Below are 21,310 nucleotides of genomic sequence, written 5' to 3'. Positions count from 1 at the left end.
ATAGTTGGGGAGCCCGCTGCCCGAGTCACCAGGAGAGTCTGTAGCGTGTTCTGTAATAGTTAAAGCTGAAGTACCCCACAGATGCACACGTGGGGCTGACACAGGGTGTGGCGTGCAGTAGACAGTGGAAAGCAGAGATTTTCAATGGACCGCAGTTACATGATGGACGTGGAGCCAGCTCATAATGTGGAGGGAAACAGGAAATTGCAGAAAAGAGTGTGGGTATGATGGACACACGGTTTAATTTAGGGTTACAGGATGTGTGGCGTAGCTGTAGCTGCAAAGCAAGGGGATGCGAAGCACGGACTTCAGCCGGGTTCTCTCGGTGGGGGAGAGGCGGGAGAGGCAGGGGTGCAGCTGTGAGCACGCAGCCAGGCTGCAGTGCCCACTCTCTCGGGGCGGGGGGCGTGAAGTGGTGTTCATTCTGTCCTTAGTCTGAGTTACAAATGTGTTCATGTGTGTGAACTATTTTATCTATAATAATAAAAGCATAATGTGCTAAATAGACTGGACAGCCGAACAACCTTCCGGATGACCTTCTGGACGAAGCTGGGGCTGCGAGGGCCAAGGCAGACAGAGCAGCGATGGGCCGAGCCCCTTGCACAAATTTCGTGCATCAGGCCTCTAGTAATTTATAAACCCAAGTGATATCTTAAAAGTGATATCAGGCCCTAGCCGGTTTGGCTCAGTGGATAGAGCGTTGGTCTGTGGACTGAAGAGTCCCGGGTTCAATTCCAGTCAAGGGCACATGCCTGGGTTGTGGGTTTGATCCCCAATAGGGGCCGTGCAGGAGGCAGCCGATCAATGATTCTCTCTCATCATTGATGTTTCTATCTCTCCCTTTCCCTTCCTCTGACATCAATAAAAATGTATTTGTAAAAAGTGATATCAGCTAGGATCGCATCTGGCCGGAAGCAGTAGCTGAACACACTCGGCGACCTTCCTTCTCGTACAGAGGATGTGGGGTCAGCACTGACAGATGCCCCTCCTGGCCCCCACGGACCAGCGTCCTCGCCGTTCAGCCCCACTGCTCTGGCTCCCGCCTTCCATCCTCAAGGTCACCCCGAGGTCACCTCAAGATGCAGGATGATTGCAGGGCCACCATCACACTGTCACTTACGGTAGGAGAAGGAAGGGCCCGGGCAAAGGTGTCCCGCACACTGTCTTCCTCCCATGGAGCGTCCCCAGAAGTCCCTACAGTGGCCTTCCCTCCTCTTTCATGACGGGGACTTAGTCCCAGAGCTGTGTCTACCTGCTGGGGACCTCGCTTCATCATCGCTCACCCTCGTGCTGTGGGAAGAGGGCAGGCGGGACTGCAAGGCCTGGAGAACAGTGGCCGACACGGCGCCCATAGTTAAGCGCGCAGACTCTTCCAAACCACGCGGCGGTAATGGAAAGCACCGTGAGGGGCACTAGCGTGGCAGGAGGGCCGCAGCTTTAAATGCGCACACAAGAAAATGGGGGCCACCTGCCTACATCACTAGGCACAGGGGGATATCATAGCCGGGAGAAGACAGGAGGACGACATCAGGAGTAAAGAAGCAGCAGCCAGCAGGCAGCGAGGGGCCGGGCAGCGAGGGGCCGGCTCTGAAGAGACTGACGACAGTCAAAGCTGGCAAGGCTGGTGGGGAGAGTGACGACGGGACACAGACAGCCCAGGAGCCGGCGGGGCAGAGCTGCGGGCACGGGGCAGGCCTGTAGGAACTGCCGCCAGCGCGAGGCCAGCGAGTCTGGAAGCCCCGGCGCACGGACTCTCCTAGAACCACCTGCCAGAACGCGCTCGCCCCTGGAGAGCCGGAGCCGCCTGCAGCCTGCCAGGGACCGCAGGAGGAGTTTGAACGCGAACCGACCCAAACCAGCGTGAAACCACGGAAACATCAGACCCAGAGGCTGTGCAGACCAGCGCTCTCTATTCAAGGACAAGGCTGGGCCAGAGAACAGAAAGGAAGAAACCTTTTACCAAACACACACTGTAACCTTCGTGTCCAGACCAGAGGAGGGAAGGCTGGTAGAGAAAAGTCATCAGCCACGTTCACTTTGGAATGTGGATGTGAAAACCAAACACACTGCCCAGGGCGGATGTCTCTGGAAGGCGAGGATGACTTAACCCCTGAAATGCTGGCTGGTGAGGTGATGCTGGCCGTGGCGGCGGCCTCAGCGCCTCTGCTCAGGGCAGACTGAGTGTCCTCACCACGCGGCGAGGACCTAACCCAGTGCACGTGACCTGAGAGTCCCAGTGTCGTTCGTGACCAAACTATGGAAGTCACACGCTGCCACTGCACACATCTCCCCATATCACAGTGGACTGCCTCCGCAACGGGCAGGAATGAGCACCAACAGGATGCTGATTAAAAGGGCAAGCTGGAGCCCTGGCTGGTGCGGCTCAGTGGATAGAGCATTGGCCTGCGGACTGAAGGGTCCCGGGTTCAATTTCGGTTAAGGGCACATGCCCTGGTTTCGGGCTCGATCCCCAGTAGGGGGCGGGCAGGAGGCAGATGATCAATGATTCTCTCTCATCATTGATGTTTCTATCTCTCTTCCTCTCCCTTCCTCTCCGCAATCAATAAAAATATAAAAAGCAAAACAAAACAAAAAACAAGCTGGAGGAGGATACACACCCCGTGGGACCATTTCATCAAAGTTTAAAAAATTTACAAAATGAAACAATACTTTCCGGAGGTGTTTCAGGTGTGCACCTGTCTCAGTCCTAGCCACGGGGGAGGAGACACACATGCACGTGTGGGGACCGTGCCCCAGGCAGCACCTCTGTGCCTCCTGGTGGGCGAGAGAGTGCCCCCGCAGCTGTCACGTCCTCCCTCTCCCCCGGCCTGAGTCATGTCCTGTGTGACTCCTGCCCAGGGGTCCTCAAACTACGGCCCGCGGGCCACATGCAAATACAAATATTGTATTTGTTCCCGTTTTGTTTTTTTACTTAAAAATAAGATATGTGCAGTGTGCATAGGAATTTGTTCATAGTTTTTTTTAAACTATAGTCCGGCCCTCCAACGGTCTGAGGGACAGTGAACTGGCCCCTGTTTAAAAAGTTTGAGGACCCCTGCTCCTGCCTGTGGGCCTGGGACCTATACCGAGGGGAGGGGTGTCAGACGCACGTGGCAGACCGAGGTCTCAGGGTTCTGGCTGACAGGAGAGGGGAGCTTGGGGGGGGGCTGGGCACACTGAGCGCTGGTGCCATCAGAAGGAGCCCGCCTGGCGTGGGGGAGCGGGGAGAACATGTCGTCCCCTCTCCTGGTGACATTAGCGTTTGTTCATCTTAAAGGATGTGAACCACACACACACACACACGGAGAGAAAGGCCAGCGCCCGTGCACCATTCCCCTTTCACAGGGAGGACGGGCGACCTAGATGAGCAGCTGGACAAACAGGAAAGCAACCCTGAGGGCTGCCCCTGGGCCCAGGACGCCGGGCCTGACCGTGGGAGCCGCGCCTCGCCGTCTCCACAAGGACCGAATCCTAACAGCTGCCCCCTCCGTGCTGGCCTCTCCACGAGGGAGGGTCTCCCACCCAGGGGCCCAGGGCTTTGGTTTCTGTCAACACCCCTGGGTCCCCCTGAAACTGGCAAATGCTTTCAGGACGAAAGTGCTCAAAATCCCCTACCTTTAGGCCGGCTGCCGAGGTGCAGGAGGAATCCGGTCCGAGCTCGCTCCTAGGAGGCGCGGAAGAATCAGGTCCGAGTTCGCTCCGGCGGCTGGCAGGGGCTGCCGGCTGTGTCTCGGGGAGTCCCCGGCCCCTGTCCCGCGCCCCGCGCCCGCCCCGGTGCTGGAAGCGCCCTTCCTTTGCTTTTCCAGGCGCATGTTGGTCAGGCCCACCTGGCCACGGCGAGCCCAGCGCGATGAGCAAAACTAGTCACACCTGCAGCACCTGCTCGCAGCGAGCACACCCCGGGGCTCACGCGTCGCACTTGGGCAGGCCCTCTCCAGGGGCAAGGCCACGGCCATCGTTCTGGCCAGCACACATGCCCTCTGGCCCCAGGGGCTCACGTCTGCCCCCATATCCCCACCCCCAGCCTCCCCGAGTCTCCTCCCAAACCCTGGCGTGGAAGGAACGTGAGTCAGGTGTGGCCGGGCTGCGGTCAGCGAGCTCCACAGGTGGCCGTGGGCCGGGAGCGGCCTGGCTCCGGCACAGGTGGGCAGGCGTGGGAGCGTGGCGTTCTGTGTCACAGCCACGCGTCTAGTGGCTGGAATCAGCACGCTGCCTGCTCGGGTCCCAGGGCTCAGGAGGCTGCGTGGTCGGCGCCCGGCAGGGCTGCGGCCTTTCTGCAGCGCGAGGGCCGCTCGCCAGTCCACGGCTCGGCTGGCCTCTCGGGGCTCCTTCCCGGCTGCTGCGTGGGACTCCCCAGGCTCGTGCAGAACTCACAGCCGTCCTTCCGACGGCCCCGAGGAGGCTGAAAGGCCCCCCCTCAATACCCACCCAGTCCTCACAGCTCAGCGGCTGCCTGGCCCGCAGTCCCACGAGTCCAGGCTGCTGGCCATCCCAGGATGGGAAGGCGTGAAACGTGCGAATGGACACACAAGGCTGCGTGCGTTCACCCGTTCAGGAGGTTGGAGTATGTACGTTTAAAAACGTTTACTTACTTTCACCAAAGGGATGTGTGTGCACAGCTACAGCCTCTTTCCTCACGGCTCATTACAACCCCGAACGGCAGGCGGCCGGACACAGCCCAGCGCCGCCCCCTTCCAATGTCGCCCTCCCCGGGACTCACCTGCAGTGTGCACTGTTTCTCTTGGGCATGTAATTCCACCCCTTGGCATGACCCTCTGGCCTCTCTACTCGTTTCCCAGGTCAGGCTGCCTGGCGGCTTCCTCCCGGGAGACGGGGTTGGGAGACGGGGTTGCCGCTCTCCTCGCCCCCTCCCGCTCCAGTGCCTGCCCCGCCCCGTCCTAGGCGCTTCGTTCAGGTCGGAGGAGTCAGGGTTCACGTGAATGACCAGGGCGGCCTCGCACAGCGCAGGTTGGGACACACAAGGTTACCTTCCTTCTCGCCCAACTTCTCGTTTCTTTGGTATCAGTTATTGCCGTTATCGTTACTTGTTCGCTCTTTTTCTTGGCACTTCCTGCCAGTCCCACATTCCCCTCTGCCAATGACCTTCCTGTTTTCAGGGTTTTAGCTGCCGGCTGCTCCCAGAGCCACCGGCGTGGCATTTAAGAATGAAAACTTTTCTTTCCTAGAATTCTGAAGGTTGAGTCCATTCTCCCAGCTTCCAGCCCCACAGAAGCGGCAATACATTCTGAGCCCACCCCCCCTCGCCCGCTGCCCCCCTCCCCCTCCCAGAAGCACGTGCGCTCTCTCCTCTGGCCTCGGCCTCGGCCTGAAATGCGGTGTGCGTCTTGGGGTGTCTTCCCCCCGGTGCTGGACTTTCACTTTATTAAAACAATCACAGTGGTAGCCATGACCACGTTTCTGTTGTATCTCCCATAGCATCTGGCTGAGATCACTGGCCCGCGCCCACTTGCCTGCTTCCGCCTTTGAAACCTCCGGGGGCAGAGCTGACTTGGCCGTTCAGCCTGAGCCTCCTTCCTCCAGGCCCAGGAGCTGGTCCTCCCTGCCTCCGGCCGCCGGCTTGGGCTGCGTCTCCAGCCTGAGGAGCGCTTTTCCGACGTTTTCTCTCCAAGTTTCTCTTCTTTGTCTTTTTGCTCAACTTTCAGGGGTCACTCCTCAGCTCTCTCTTCCAACCTGAAGTGCGCGGGAGCTCATCCCAGAACCGCGGGCCTGGCCAGCGGGGGTGGGGTGGGGTGGGGGTGGGGGTTGGGGGGGTGGCAGGGAGTGAAGACAGTGAGCAGGTGCCCGCGGGTGGCTCTGGACCAGGCCGGCTCCAGGTCCAGCTCCCGGCTCCCGGCTCCCGGCTGGGCCCAGGAGCACTGGGCAGGGCGGAGGGTGCCTGCCGCGAGCTTGCTGGCATTCGGAGGAGGAGCGCCGGGCCTCCCGCGTCCCCTGTGAGAAGGGCTCAGCGTCCCGGGGAGCCGACTGGCCTGCGGTGTGAGCCGAGACCATCCCTGCTCGCACCGCACCCCCCTTCCCACCCGGCCTGCGAGCTCCACGTCCCCCGGCTGACTCATGGCGTCGGCATGTTAGCTGCTGGGGTACCGTTCTCCTCGTTAGGTTCCGGGCTCCTCCCAGACGGGAGGCTGCTCCCTGGACAGTGCCCGTCCGTCCTTCCCAGGCGACTCCCCGGGTCAGTGCTCACCCGCGGCCGCCGTGGCGAATCTGGAAAGAAAGCGGCACTGAGAGGCAAAGTCTCCTGGAGAGGACGCTTCCAGCGTTCCGGTGCCTGGACCGGGGCCTCTTCTTCGGGGTGCACCCCGGACACCCGCCTGTGCACACAGCCTCTGGTCCCGCTCACCGCGTGGCCTTCCTCACTCTGACCGTGCAGGCGTGCGCCCAGCCACGCCCCTGCGGCTGGTGGACGGTTCCCCGTTTTCTTTGTTTGATGCTAACCTACATCACTTTACAGAAAGCTTGGCTCCTTCTGATTGTTTCTGCAGGACGGCAGCTTACACGGGACATTCCTGGGGAGGAGGGAGACAGCTGTGGATACAGACAGACTTGTATCTTAACACTGGAGGCCCGGTGCATGAAATTCGTGCAGGGATAGGGTCCCTAGGCCTGGCCGGTGATCAGGGCTGATCAGGTTCCCCGCCTCCTCCTTCCCCAGCTCCCTCAGCACCGCTGGTCACCCGTGTTCCACACCGCCCCCTGGTGGTCAGCGCATGTCATAGCGAGCGCTCGAACTCCTGTTCTGGTCGAACTCCCAAGGGGACACCTTGCAATCAGCCTTTTCTATAGATAAGATTGGCGTGTGGCCAGCGCCCTAATGGCTAGTGCTACACTTGAGGGGCCACGGCCAGTTTCTGTCCCACCAGCATTTCCATTTGTCATGTGACCCTGCATTCCACGCCTCTGCTGTGGGGCAGGGAGAAGTGCCTGTGGTTTCAGCTTGTGTCCTGGAGCCTTATTTCCCATTCGTGCCCGTCTCCAACCGCCTCGGGCGCAGGGGAAGTGGGTGTGATGACTTAACCAGCCGTCTGCACCGTGACCGGCCCCGAGGAACACGAGGCCGTGGAGTTAGGGCCTCCGTGCACCTGCCTATGTGTCTGGAAGAGCAGGTCTCGGCCAGTTAGGGGTCAGGGTCCAGTCAGAGCTGCGGGAGCGAGTCCTGCCCCGCCAGCCGTGCCTCTGAGGCCTCCGCCCAGAGCGGGTGGAAGCAGCGGAGCCGACGGCGCAGGGACAGCAGGGCAGACAGGCCGGCGGTGGCCCTGCCGGCGGATTTATCGTCCTGGGCTCCCGGAAAAGCTGTTTCTCCTCCCAGCACTGTCCCCACGGCAGCGGGAGCCCAACGGGAGCCGAGGACAGCGGCTGCTTCAGAAAGAGTTCTGTCGCCGTCGCCCAGCGGAGGCCTCTCCTCCAGTGGCCAGGGGCGCCTGCGCGACTTCGTGTGTGTGTGTGTGTGTGTGTGTGTGTGTGTGTGTGTGGAGACGGGGGGCGGGGGGCCACAGAGAGCCCCGTGGCTCGGGAGCCACCCACTGCTTTGCAGAAGAGAACTGCGGGGTCCCGTCCGGAGCGAGCCGGCCATGGGGGGGGCGCTCAGGCCCTGCCCCTCACGGCCCGCTGCTGCGCCTTCGGCAGCTCCGGCCTCCCCGGCCCCATTAGCACCAGCTCAGGGGCGTCTGGCCTGCGTCTCCCCTTGTTCCTGAAATAAAGTAGAGAAGAATGCAGCTGACACCCGACTACCTGCCAGAGGCGACATAAAAGCTTCTCATCGTATTAGAGTTTTTAAAATAAAACGAGCGAAACCGCATATCAGGAGTTGCTTACATCTGAAACCCCCTAGCATGGCTCCCGCCCGCCCTGCAGAGCTGGGGGCCCAGGACCACCAAGGAGACCTGGGCGGGACCCATGGCGGCCTCTGAAACTCCCGGGTGGTTCTGAGGTGGGCCGGGCCATCCGCCATGGGGTGCGGGACCCCAGCAGGCCCTGGGGATCGAGGAGGAAAGGGGACCTTCCCAGCGGGTGGCCAAGGCCCCTGCGACCCGTCCACATGGGGAAGGGCTTGGCGCTGGACCATCTCGTCGGGCTGGTTTCCAGATGTGCAGCCCCGTGTCTGCAGTGGCCAGAGCCCTGGGGGCCGCCATCCAGAGAGAGTGGTCGTGGGACAGGCCGCCCCGCTGTGCTCCCTGCTCCCCTGCTCCCCTGCCCCCACCTCCCCCTGCCCCCACCTGCTCCCCCTGCTCCCCTGCCCCCACCTACCTGCCCCCACCAGCTCCCCCTGCTCCTCCTGCTCCCCTGCCCCCACCTACCTGCTCCCCTGCCCCCACTGCTCCCCCTGTCCCCACCTGCTCCCCTGCCCCCACTGCTCCCCCTGCCCCCACCTGCTCCCCTGCCCCCACTGCTCCCCCTGCCCCCACCTGCTCCCCTGCCCCCACTGCTCCCCCTGCCCCCACCTGCTCCCCTGCCCCCACTGCTCCCCCTGTCTCCACCGCCCCCACCTGCTCCCCACCTGCTCCCCTGCCCCCACTGCTCCCCCTGCCCCCACCTGCTCCCCACCTGCTCCCCTGCCCCCACTGCTCCCCCTGCCCCCACCTGCTCCCCTGCCCCCACCTGCTGCCCAGCTCCCCACCTGCTCCCCCTGCCCTACCTGCTCCTCGGACCTGCTCCCCGCCCCCTCCCGCAGGCCCCTCCTGCCCGGCTGCCCCTCCTGCGGCTGCTGGCCGGCTCTGCGGCAGACGGGGAGCAGCAGCTGCGCCACTGACAGGCATGCACTGCGCGGCCTCCTGCCTCCGGGCTGCTTGTCGCAGCTTCCTCTGGAAGGCAGGCCGCCCTTCACGCTTGCTGGGCTCCTGCTCCCGGTAAGGTGGCGCCCTGGGCCCGGCTGTCTGCCCGCACACCCTCTGCCTTCGGCTTCATCTGGTTGTAGGCCGATGCCGCAGCGGGGATGGGGACGGGAGGGGACGGGAGGGGCCGAGGATGAGCGGGTCAGCAGGGGCAGGTGGGAGCGGGGTTCAGGGGCTGCTCAGCAACCCGGCAGCAGTGGTGCAAAAGGGCGCTTCCTGATGGATAAGACTGTCTTGTCGGGGGTGTGCGTGCACATGTATGTGCATGTGTGTGTGCATGCATGTACGTGTGTTCTCTGACCGGGCAGTGCGGGGGCAGCCTCGGGAAGGAGCAGCCAGGCTGTCCTAGGAGACCAGCTGGCTCCCTGCTTCCTCCTTGTAAAGCGGGGGAATGAAGGGCCCTCTCAGTCTCAGCGCACGCCCTGGACGCCTGCGCGGCCGCTGCGGGGGGACGGGGGACGCAGGCTCCGGGCGGCGCCTGCATGTGACCGCGGCCGTGCTGCCCTGCCGTGGGCTTGCGCCCCGAGGGGAGGGCGCCGGGCTCGGCAGTGCCAGCGACAGGACAGCTGGGCTGCCTGGCTTGGAGGCGGCGGGGGGGGGGGGTGTTGGAGGTGCCCGGCCTGATGAGGATGAGCGAGTGGGCGGAGTCCTGCGGTGCCCCCCCCGCCCCCCCCAGGCTGGCAGCGCGGCCGTGCTGTGCGGTGTTAGGAGAGGCGGTTCCTGCGACGGGAGGCAGCCGGGTTGGGGCCAGGCCTCCACGGGCTCTGGCTGCTCACCCGCGTGGTTTCTGTTTCAGGGATAAACGCCCAAGCCCGGAGGCTGCAGCGGAGCCGCGCCAAGGGCACCCCAGCCCTGGCCTCGGGGGGCGCCCGGAGCCCCCCGGCACCCCTGCTACGCCGCTCAGCCAGTGAGAGCAGCCTGAGCCCCGCCGCCGCGGCCCAGGAGCCCGGCCAGGACGCCATGCGCTACTCCCTCTACGAGTCGCCCCACCTGCTCCTCCTGCAGGGCTACAGCCAGCAGCATGTGAGCACCCCGCCCGCCCTGGGCTGCCCGCAGAGGCCGCTGCCCCCCTGCCTACCCCCCCACCCGCCCCTGCCGCCCTCCCTGTTCCACCTGTGCTGGCTGAGCAGCTCCCGCCGGCTGCCGGCTGCCGAGCGCTCGGTGACACGGACTGGCAAAGCTGGACCAGCTGGGGGCTCGGCCCTCGTCTGGCCTCTCTCCTCTCCTGCTCGGGCCCTCGCTGGGTTCTGGGGGCCACCACGGCTGCTCTGGGAAGCTCCTCCCCGGACAGGGTGGGCGCCCCTGTGGGCTGCCGGGGCAGCAGCCAGTTGGGAAGGGGTGTCCCAGGACGGGAGCCGGCGGACAGGGACTCTGCGCTTGCCTTCCAGGACAGCCTGGTGTACGTGCTGAACCGGGAGCGCCACACCGTGGGCCAGAGGACGCCCTCCAGCAAGCCCAGCATCAGCCTCTCGGCCCCCGACATCCTGCCCCTGCACTGCACCCTCCGCCGCCACCATCCCTCCGGCCGGGAGCAGGCCGGGAGCCTGCTGGTCCTGGAGCCCCTTCCCGGGGCGCCCGTCGCCGTCAACTTCTCGGAGGTGGGGGGCCGGACCGTGGTTCTGCGCCATGGAGACCTGCTGTCCCTGGGCCTCTACTACCTGCTGCTGTTCAAGGAGCCGGCACAGGCCCAGCCGCTGCCCGCCCCGGCCCTGGCCCGCCTCCAGGCCCTGCCCCACAGCTGCCGGATGTGCGGCGCCCAGCTCCGCGCCCTGGGTGACACGCGGCCGCGGCAGCTGCGCCTGGAGTTCGAGCCCGACGTGGAGGACGCGCTGCTGCAGCGCATCATGACGCTGGTCGAGCCGGGCGGCGAGGACCACAAGCTGACCCCCGCGTTCCTGCTCTGCCTGTGCGTCCAGCACTCCGCCACCCGCCTCCAGCCCGGCTCCTTCGGGCAGCTCCTGCTCAAGATCGCCAAGGCGATCCGTGAGACCGTCTGGGTCAGTCTCAGGCCGGGCAGCGAGGGGTCCCTGGGGGCTGTGGCCACAGGGGCACGTCCCGAGTCCTGCCTCTGGCCTGTCCACACCTCCAGCCCGGGGCACCGCTGTGGCCCTGCACCCTCGTGGGGTCAGCCGTGGCTTCCTGAGCTTTGGGCCCGTGTCCTCCCCTGGCCCCGCCCGGCCCCACCATGGGCCTGGGAACAAGGTGCTAGGAGCCCCGAGCCTCCACGTGGCCTGGATGCCCCGTGCTTCCTGCCGGGAGCAGGGTGAGCCCTGCCAACCCACTGCAGCGCCTTTGGGACGCGGTGGTGGGGGCCCAGGACCAGCCGGCCGCCTTCTGTACGTGGAAACCTCCCTCCAGGGCGGTCCCTGGGCTGCGGCCCCTGAGCCTCCCAGGAAATGCTGGCCGGGCCCCAGCCCGGGATGTGTAAACACAGGTGTGGACCCGCGGACTCCTGTCCGCTGCCGCATGGCACTGGGCTGATGTTACCGTCCGGGCAGCAGGGCTCCTCCTGGCACGTGTGGAGCGTTTGCTGCTCCTGAAACGGCCGGAGGCTATGGAAGCTGGTGGCCGGGAGGCTCTCCTGGGGCAGAAGTGCGCAGGTCACACTGACGGGTGGGCAGGTGTGGAATCCGGTGGGAAACGCCTGCCCGCGGCCGCAGGGCCTCGGCGCAGAGCCGCCGTCTGAGCGCCGGCCGTGCCGCGGCTCCGGCTCCTCACGCTCGCTCTCCTGTCCTTTGTGATCGCAGGAGAAAACCAAGGAGCTGGCGGAGAAGCAGGCGCCCCTGTGAGTACCTCCCTCGCCGCCCCGCCCGCCCCGGCCGCCCGCTCCCAGGTGGGCCAGTGCGTCCACCCCGCCCGCCCCAGGCCGCCCGCTCCCACGTGGGCCAGTGCGTCCACCCCGCCCGCCCCAGGCCGCCCGCTCCCACGTGGGCCAGTGCGTCCACCCAGCCCGCCCCAGGCCGCCCGCTCCCAGGTGGGCCAGTGCGTCCGCCCCGCCCGCCCCAGGCCGCCCGCTCCCAGGTGGGCCAGTGCGTCCGCCCCGCCCGCCCCAGGCCGCCCGCTCCCAGGTGGGCCAGTGCGTCCACCCCGCCCGCCCCAGGCCGCCCGCTCCCAGGTGGGCCAGTGCGTCCACCCAGCCCGCCCCAGGCCGCCCGCTCCCAGGTGGGCCAGTGCGTCCACCCCGCCCGCCCCAGGCCGCCCGCTCCCAGGTGGGCCAGTGCGTCCACCCAGCCCGCCCCAGGCCGCCCGCTCCCAGGTGGGCCAGTGCGTCCACCCAGCCCGCCCCAGGCCGCCCGCTCCCAGGTGGACCAGTGCGTCCACCCAGCCCGCCCCAGGCCGCCCGCTCCCAGGTGGACCAGTGCGTCCACCCAGCCCGCCCCAGGCCGCCCGCTCCCAGGTGGACCAGTGCGTCCACCCAGCCCGCCCCAGGCCGCCCGCTCCCAGGTGGACCAGTGCGTCCACCCAGGCAGCCCCAGGGCCCTGCCGTGCGGTCACACTGTCCCTGCCCGAGTGGCATTTCTGTCCCTTAAAGCTGGCCAGACTTTATCGCAGTGAGGACCTTGACAGGTGTGCAGGGTCACGCTGGCCACGGGCAGTGACGCACAGCAGGCGCCCTGCCTGCGGGTGGTGATGGGACGTTGTGCACACGGATGAGCCACTCCCCACCCCGCCCCCACCCTCTTTCTGCTCCGAGTCAGGAGTGTGGCTGTTAGACCAGCGGTCGCCAACCTTTCGGACCGCATGGACCACCAGTTGGCTTCCGCTGGTTTAGGCCTCACGCGTGGAATTGGGCGGGGCTTGTCCTGCTGTGATCGGCTCATTCCGCTGGTGCCGAGCCCTGCAGGAGGCCCTCCTCTCGTGAAAGCGGAGTGACATCCTTGTCACACGCACACCAGGCGCTCCTCCTGACCCCACACGTGACCCCACACCGTGGTTGCTGTGGGCCGAGCCACGGGGAACCCCACTCAGGTCTGGATTTAGTGCTTCCGGATAGCCAGCGGCTCTATTTTAATTTGTGAAGAACACAGTTTTCCAAAGTGGCCCCCCAGCGTACGCCCCCCAGCAGTGCACAGGGCTCCCGCCCGTCCTCGCCCGCACCGTCCCTCCTGTCTCCATGGCAGCCACCCTGACAGGCGCTGGCCCTGGTGACACCTTCCGTGCCTGCCGGCATCTGGGCCCTCCCGGGAGACGTGTGCTGAGATCCTCTGCCGCCTCTGAACTATTATTGGTTTCTCTGCTGTAAGCGGTAGCGGTTCCTTCACAGTCGGAGATGAACCGTATCTGACTGGTTTGCAAACACTTCCTCCCACTCGCCGGGCCGCTCCCGCCTGCCGGTGCCTTGGCCGAGCAGCGCCTCCTTGGAGCGCCTGCTGGTCTGTTTTTGCTTTGGTTGCCCACACCTCGGGGGTCATATCCATGAAACCCGTCCCCACTGCGAGCTGCCCCGGTCTGTGCCTCCGCGTGTGGCCGGGCTGGCGGTGGTGCCCTCGATGCTGACCTCGCTGGGATCGGCCCGAAGCTCTGCTGGCCACCCCTGGAGGCCTGGGTCTCAGGAGGGCTGTCTGTGCCTTCGAGTTCCGGTGAAATGGAGAAGGGCAGTGACCGAAACGAGACTGAAGAGTCTGAAGAGCCAGGTTAATCCTTTTCTAACGACAACTCCACGCCCTGCGTACACGCGTGCACTCAGCCCAGCGTGAGGAGCGCCAGGGGAGCAGGACCCGGCCCCTGGGGCGTGCACGCTGCCGGCTGCGCAGTGAGGACACGGAGACGCGCCGGAGCCGGTCCTTCCTCCCCGTGCGGGGCAGAGGTTCCTTCGTGCACAGAGGACAGAGTGGAGCGACATCAGGAGAACGAGACCTGCCACACAGGAGAGGGGGGCGCGGGGGGACAGAGAGCCTGAGGTCCCCGTGGCCCCCGCTGCTCAGCAGGGACGCCACAGAGCGGCCAGTCCAGCCTCCGGGCCCGTCCCAGGGCCTCGCTCCCCAGGACCCGTCGCTGCGGGCGGATCAAAGACCCTCCCTCTCGTGCACGCACACGTCGCACACACGCCAACCTGCAGGGATAGGAAGCGGCTTACTTACCAGGCTCCTTGCCCAGCGGCGGGGCCACCCGCGCTCCCTCCGCCGAGGCTGGTAGGCGCCCTGGCCGTTGCTGTCAGACGGGCGTGCATCTTCCTCTCCTTTCCCAGCCTCCCTCGCTGGCTCGCTGACAGATCGCAGTTCTTGCTCGTGTCCCTGAAGGCGCGTCCCTGGGAGGGTGGTGCCCACTAACTGCGTCTCTCCGCAGCCAGGAGCCCGTGACGGCGGCCGGCTCCTGCCTGGCCGGCCTGCTGCCCGAGCTGCGGCACGTGCTGCTGTGGATGGCCAACGCCGTGGAGCTCCTGTACTTCGTGCAGCAGCAGGGCCCCGTGTACATGCAGGGCCTGGAGCAGGGGCCCGACGCCACAGGTAGGCTGCGCGGGCAGTGGCCCCGCCGTCTTGGGACAGACATCTGTCGGGCTTCCTGAGTGCAAGTGGCGCGGGCGGTTGGGCTCCCCTGTGCCCGTCGCCGGGCGCACTGGCACTGTCTGCTGTTCACGGCCACCCCACTGTTCTCGGGGAGGCCTGGGGGACACAGGCCCTCAGCAGCTTCAGAGAGAAGGCGGGAGTGCGCAGAGCTGTGCGGGGCATGCTGAGCTCAGAGCCTAATGCGGGACGAGGTGCGTCGGGGTTTGTGTGAAGTGCTGAGAACACTGCGAGGGTGACGGGGAGGGCTCAGGGGAAGGTGGCCGTGGGCTGCGCCCCAAGGCCTCGTGGGATTTCACTCGTGTGTCTGACGAGGACCGTCTGCGGTGGGACAGGGGTGACAGCCGGGCCCCCAGGGCCTGGGGCCGCAGCCAGTGTGGACGGGCTGGTCTGCCCACACAGCCTCTCCTCGGCCTCGGCAAAAATAAGGCTCACGCCTTCTCTGGCGTCAGGGGGACCTCGGCCTGTCCCTGCTGCACCACAACTGGAGGGGCCCCTGCAGGGGTGGCCGGGTGGCCCTGCATGTGGGGGCCCGGGCTGCAGCCATGAGATGCACTCAGGGCTGGGAGGAGGACGGGGTTGGCCAGGGCTCCCCGTGAACTGGGCCAGTCGGACACGGCACAGCGTCTGCGTGTGCTCAGCTGTGTCTCCCGAGAGGAAAGAACCCGAAAAACAGTCCACTGACTGGCCTGCTGCCTCCGCCCGTCTGCAGTGGGTGGGGGCTGTGGGGGCGTCGGCACTGCCCTGGGTCCACAGGCTACTTCCTGGCCCCCCTTCGTGTGAGGTGCACCTGCCCTGCCCACGCCTGCCCCGCCAGGCCCTCCCCTTGCAGCGGGACCTCCCTGGTGCCCGCCTGGCCTCCCGCAAGACCTCCGGCCACCTCCCTCAAACCCCGCCGGTCCCCTCGAGGCCCCCAGCACCCGGACGCTGCAGCAGACCCGGCAGGGAGGCTCCTGGACTCGGCCTCGGCCCGCGCGCGCCTGGACCCCTGCCTGCTCCGTGTGCTCGGAGCCCGTGGTTCCGCTGCCGCAGGGAGTCAGCTGGGCCCGTGACTCAGGCTCAGCGTCCGAGGACAGTCGCCCCGTGGGAGCCGCAGCTCTGGGCCCGGGGCCGGCCTCACGGCTGCGCGCTGTGCGGCCGCGGCCGGCTTTCTCCGGGGAAGCTGGGGCGACGGCACTGCTGCTTAGCTGCCCCTCCCGCCTCAGAGGAAGCTCGTTCTGGTGGGGAGCCCGGCGGCGAGCAGCCCGGTGGATGCGGGGAGAGGGTCGCCTCTGTGCACCCTGCGGGAAGCAGACAGGGTCCCGAGCGGTGGAGGCGCTGGAGAGCTCAGAGGAAAATCAGCGTCAGAGGGCGAAGGCAAGGTCAGGCGGCCTCGGCCTCCGGCCCCAGCGGAAGCGCCTGTGGGAAGAACTCTGAGCAGAGACGTCCTGTCCTGGAAGCTGGGGAGTCGCTGTCGTTCCCACAGTCTGTGTGCGAGGCTCTTCCCCGGGAGCCCTCATCCCCTCCGGCCGGGAGCAGCCGCCGGGGGTGTTTGTGTCACCCACTCACATCCTCCTGGAAGTCTTTGCGGCTTTGCCCAGCGCCTGTAGATCTGGGGGCTCCTCAGGTGCTCAGAGGGGGGCCTCCGTCCTGTCCTGGGCCTTGGGAGCCAGCACGGGAGGGAGGGACGGGGGCCTTGATGCTCAGAACAGCTCACAGCGGCTCAGGGGTGTGGGGCCCCAGCAGAGCCGCCGCACAGGCGCGGGGGCAGGTTTTCAGTGGCGCAGGGCCCGGGGCGTCTGCTGGGAGCTGTCTTGTGCTCAGTGGGAGCCGAGGGCGCACAGAGGGTGGCTGGCAGCGAGGCGGCCTGGGCTGGGCCCCGCCCTCCGAGGGGGGCCTGCGGCTGGCTTCTCGGCGCCTGCTGGCTCGAGTGGCTGTGAAACACGTCTGTTCTGCGCGCCCCCGGCAGCAGCGGCCGCCGCGAGTCTGAGGCCTGAGCCTCTGGAGGACGAACACGGCAGCCGGCAGCCTCTTAGAGCCTCTTGCTGCCCCCGATCTGGGCCCCTCGCGCTGCCTGGGGAGGCTGAGGAGCACCGGACCCCGCCAGGTCCCCGAGACCGGAAGGCCCGGCTCCGGGGAGACCCCTGGGGCAGGAGGCCTAGCCCTCGAAGGGGAAGGGCCGCGTGTCCAGGCGTGTCCAGGGTGGGCCTCTGAGGGCGCGGCCTGTGCTCCCTGGGAGGCCCGGCTGCGAGGGGAGCCCCTGTGGTAACTGAGCTGCGTGTCCGCAGGCTCCACGGAGTCCGTGTTCTCCTGCGCGCTCTCGGCCAGCGAGGAGGCCATGGCGGAGCTGGAGGAGGTGATCCTGTACGCCTTCCAGCAGTGCGTGTATTACGTCTCCAAGGTGCGCCTCCGCTCCCTCCCTCCCTGGCACCCACCTCACCCCCCCCCATGCTCAGGGCGTCTGTGGGCCCTTCGCTGGATCCTTTGTGCCCCCAGGTCGATGTCACCTGCACCTCTCACAGGAGCTTGTACTGAGCCCCCAGAGGCCCAGGCAGCTCTGTGGGAGCCCCAGGGAGCACCCCATGCACTGCCCCCCGAGGCCTGTGCCCTGGCCCTGCCAACGCTGCTGGTGTCTTCTCCCCCAGTCCCTGTACGTCTGCCTCCCGGCCCTGCTGGAGTGCCCCCCCTTCCAGACGGAGCCCCGGGAGAGCTGGTGCCAGGCCCCCCAGCTGCCCGAGGAGCTGCGCCGCGTCGTGTCCATCTACCAGGCCGCGCTGGACCTCTTGCGGCAGGCCCAGGTGCACCCCGAGATTGTGTCCCAGGTGCTGGCCTACCTCTTCTTCTTCTCCAGCACCCTGCTCTTCAACCAGCTCCTGGACAAGGGTGAGGCTGGGCGGGGCTGCGCTCCTGTGAGAAACCCGTCCTCCCGGCGGCAGGCCGAGCCCTCGGGCGTCCTGACCCGGGGTCTGTGCCGATGCGATGCGCAGGGTTCCGCAGGGAGAGGCCCGGGGAGCAGGGAGTCCGCACAGGGTGTCTCGTAGGGGCAGGCGCTCTGTCAGTGTCGGCGTGGGGCCCTCAGGCCTTTCCTGGTTCCCTGTGTCCCCAGCAGCCTCCAGCCCCTGGGAAACAGGAGGGAACAGGCTGAGAGAAGTGAAGTAATCTTGACTCCACCTCCCTGTCCCCCAAAGTCCTCACTGCAGACATTCCTCTGTTGCCCTGCCCGGAGGCTCAGGGGCGCTGTGGGCACAGGGACATGAACGCAGGGACAAGCCCCAGCACTTGGGGTCACTGTCGTGGGCTTCCCAGGCTCAGCGGGGTCTGGGCAGGGCCTGGGTGGGGCACAGGGCTAGCTGTAGACTTGGACCAGGTCCCTTCAATGACTGTCATAGCCCCTCGCTCCGTCTTCACCCCCACCTCCCATGCTCACCCCACCCCTCCAGAGGGCCCACCGCAGGCTAGTGCCTTAGAACCCATGTGGGGCTCACATCTGTCCTCTGAGGCCCGGAGGGGGGCGGCCAGGCACAGGGGACCAGCCGGGGCCTGGCTCCCTCTGGGGCGGGGCGGGCAGCCTGGGCCTCACCTCCCGCTCTCCCTCCCTAGGCCCCTCTCTGAGTTGCTTCCACTGGCCCCGAGGCGTGCAGGCCTGCGCCCGCCTGCAGCAGCTCCTGGACTGGACCAGGGGCGCGGGCTTCGGGGAGGCCGGGGAGCACTTTTTCCGGAAGCTGTCCTGCACCCTCAACCTGCTGGCCACTCCCCGCGCCCAGCTCATCCAGGTAGGAGAGTGGAGAGAGCGAGGGCAGGGTCAGCGGGCGGGCGGGCCATGTGTTGTCACTGAGTCATCAGCCCGCGGACCAGGCGGGGGTCGGGGGGGGGGGGCGTCGGGGGGTTGGGGGTGGGGAACCTGGCTTCTGGGCCTCAGAGAACTTGCAGAGTTGTTTCCGTCCCACAGCCGTTCCCACCCGTGAGCAGGAAAACGGCCCCAAAATGTCTGTGTGCAGGGTCTGCGGGGTCTGGACCCTGACCTGCCACAGACAACGTGACCCCATGTGGCGGGGGGTGGGGGGGGCTCTGCAGAGGGGGCTGGCCAAGGACCCTGAGATGGGAGAGGCCCTGGGTTAGCCACGGGCTCCTTTAATCGCACGAGCCCTTCCGGTGTCAGCGACGAGAGGCAGGACCGAGGAAAACAAGGGACTTGACCCGCGCTGCTGGCTCTGGAGATGGAGGCGGGGCCGCGGGCCGCAGTGCCTCCTAGAGCTGGGGAGGGCCGTGCCCCCACAGGCACTGCATTCTGACCACCCTGCCCTGGAACTTCCGGAAGGAACGCAGTCCTGCCGGCCTGGATTTGAGCCCAGAGTGACCCCCAAAAGTGTAAGAGTGTACATTCCTGTTGCTTTAACTGCTACCTAGTGGTCATCTGTTACAGCAGCAACCGGAAACTAATACACCACCTCACCCTCCTCCCCACCAGCTGCCTGACAAATTGTCACAGATCATCCATGAAGCCAGACCCGTGGTGCTCCCTGCCTGCCTGGCCTCACCCTTAACGCGTCTCCGGAGTGGCCGTGAGCGTGTGCAGGGCCTCCGGGGAGGGCATGTCCGAACCAAGGCGGTAGTGTGGCTGTTGGCCATCTCCAGGCCAAGCCCCGAGCTGCCGCCAGCACAGCCACACAGCACGATGTCCGTGTGGGGACGGCGGGCATTTCAGTTTGGTATGAAAGTGGGACAATCCACGTCTACCCGAAGACCAAGACCTAGAAGCCTCAAGAGGCACCCACCTGCTGCTGTGAGGAAGGGCACAGCTGCGCCTGCGGAGCTCCTGCGAGCAGCGGCTGGCACGCCACAGCCATCGGTTTAAAGGCCCAGAAAGCCGCGGAGCCGCGGGGACCGAGGGAACCACAAAGCTGTTCTGCTGTGGCTTTTCCTCTGGGGCGTTTGCCTCATCGGGGACCAGGGTCTGTGAGATGGAAACCTAGGCTTCGTCCAGATGGGCCAGAGCTGGGGGCGTTCAGAGCAGCCTGGCCATCTACAGCGAGGGAGACAAATGTGCGACCCTTGAGGAGCCTGAGAGGATCGGTGCTTCTCCCTCATGACATTTGACAAAATCGTGAAGCTCCAGGGTGTGGGATAGGAAGGGCTTTAAACTGAGCAAACACTCTGAAAAGCCGAGTGGAACTGGTGGTAGTTTGACCTCCACTGGGTCAGGGTGATCAGTGACAATGAAGATGCATATACTAAACTGGTGGGTGCAGTTAAAGCAGTGCCAACAGGCAAAACAATAGCCTTAAGGACACATGTTAGAAAGCAGGGAAGGCTGGGTGATCACCACGAAGCACGAAAAAGAAAAACAAGTCAAACCCAGAGCAAGTAGAAGGAACTCTTAGTCAAAATCAGTGAAATAGCAGACAAACCTATAAGAGCAGCATGAGGGGAGAGCGGTGTGCCGGCCACGTGAGGCACCTGCTGCACAGCCCCCAGCAGGTGCGTCACTGCTCCAGGCAGCCTGCCAACTGCAGAGCGCGCCGTAGGTGGGGGGAGCAGCCCCTGAGGAGCACTGCTGTGGTTCCCATGGTGCAGGAGGGGCGGAGGCAGAGGTGGGGCGTGAGGTCGGAGAGACAGGTTGGCTGGCAGACTTGCCCGTGCAGGGCCAGGTGACATGTTTTAGGCTCTGCGGGCCACAGGCATCGAAGTCCCAAGTTATTCTCTTTGAAGCCCTTTGGAAACGGGGAGCCGCGCTCAGCTGGAGGGCTGTGCACCCGCGGCCGCAGGCCCCCATTGGCCAGACTGTCCAGGGAGAAGAAACCCTTCGAAAAGCCACGCATGTCCTCACAAAGATAAACGCAGCACCACCACGAACACTAGCAGGCTCTGTAAGAAAGAGAATAGAAAGGGCCCTTGGACATTACAGTCTTAGCAGCAGAGCTGGGAGATGAAGTTGGGGAAATCACCCGGAAAGTAGAGCAGGGAGCTAACGGGGCGCCCGTGCCCGCAGCCGGAGAAACACAGCTCAGGGCGGCGGGGGTTCCAGGAGCTGGGAAATGAGCAAGAACCACCCCTGGCCAACTGCTGTCCTGAGCGGGTGTGGCCTGGGGCGTTAGCAAGAGGACAGCGTGGACACTGGATGACCACAGCCTGGGCCTCTTGCTGTTGGCAGTAAAATCGAGCGAGAGCGCGGGCAAGGAAGAAAGGCAAATGAAAGGACCAACGTTCCAGCAGGAGTCCAGGAAGAGCTGAGAAAACAGTGGCCCAGGAGCAAACACAGGCGAGGACAGCCCAGCCTGCAGCCTCCCACCGGCCCACATGTGGTCCCAGCATGTGGCCCCGCGCGTGGACCCAGACAGAGGACAGAGAAACCCGCCAGCTTCGGAGAGGAACACGACTCACCAGCGGCACCGCCTGCGACCCCAAGCTGACCTCCTGCTGCACAGGGGCCCGGAGGCCTGCGTGCTGGCGGGGACACGCCTTTTGCCTGTGCCTCCGAGGTCGCAGAGGCAGACCACCTCTGGGGGTGGGTCCTGCTGGTGCCTGCTGGGCCCTGACCTCGAGCACCTGCCTCCTGTCCCTTAGATGAGCTGGGCAAGCCTGCAGGCCGCATTCCCTGCCCTGAGCCCCGCGCAGCTGCACCGGCTCCTCACTCAGTACCAGCTGGCCTCGGCCATGGGCCCCATGAGCGTCTGGGAGCCGGGCGCCCAGGACCGCCCCGAGGCCTTCGACTCAGGTGAGCCCCTCCCTGTGGGGACCACTGGGGGCCGTCTTCCTCCTCGGTGCCCTGCCCTGTCCCCCACTGGGGACCCCCACAGCGGGGGGGTCAAGGAGCCCACCGTCCATGGCTCAGGCCAAAGGTGCCCTCTGCCCCTCCTGGAGCCTGAAGATGGGCCTCCACCCAGTGCCCAGCCCAGGAAGAGAGCAGCCCACATGCTGGGCGCCGCCGCACCGCCCATGGAGCATCCCGATCACGTATGCTCACACGGTGCACAGGACGCA

At 65.8% G+C, this 21,310-nt stretch overlaps 1 protein-coding gene across 1 annotated transcript in view; it reads left to right on the top strand.

Annotated features, from left to right (window-relative positions):
• Window positions 1-21,310, top strand: part of RADIL (Rap associating with DIL domain) — a 38,724-nt gene that overhangs the window by 15,339 nt on the left and 2,075 nt on the right. The window contains exons 3-10 of the mRNA XM_036314429.1: window positions 9,643-9,869; window positions 10,235-10,843; window positions 11,594-11,631; window positions 14,133-14,293; window positions 16,618-16,730; window positions 16,975-17,212; window positions 17,930-18,102; window positions 20,894-21,044. Of these exons, the coding sequence (XP_036170322.1) occupies window positions 9,643-9,869; window positions 10,235-10,843; window positions 11,594-11,631; window positions 14,133-14,293; window positions 16,618-16,730; window positions 16,975-17,212; window positions 17,930-18,102; window positions 20,894-21,044 (1,710 nt within the window). The remainder of the gene's footprint in view (window positions 1-9,642; window positions 9,870-10,234; window positions 10,844-11,593; window positions 11,632-14,132; window positions 14,294-16,617; window positions 16,731-16,974; window positions 17,213-17,929; window positions 18,103-20,893; window positions 21,045-21,310) is intronic.

Source organism: Myotis myotis, unplaced genomic scaffold, assembly GCF_014108235.1.
Source record: "Myotis myotis isolate mMyoMyo1 unplaced genomic scaffold, mMyoMyo1.p scaffold_m19_p_6, whole genome shotgun sequence".
Taxonomy (NCBI): Eukaryota; Metazoa; Chordata; class Mammalia; order Chiroptera; family Vespertilionidae; genus Myotis; species Myotis myotis.
This window is presented reverse-complemented; position numbering and strand designations above follow the sequence as displayed.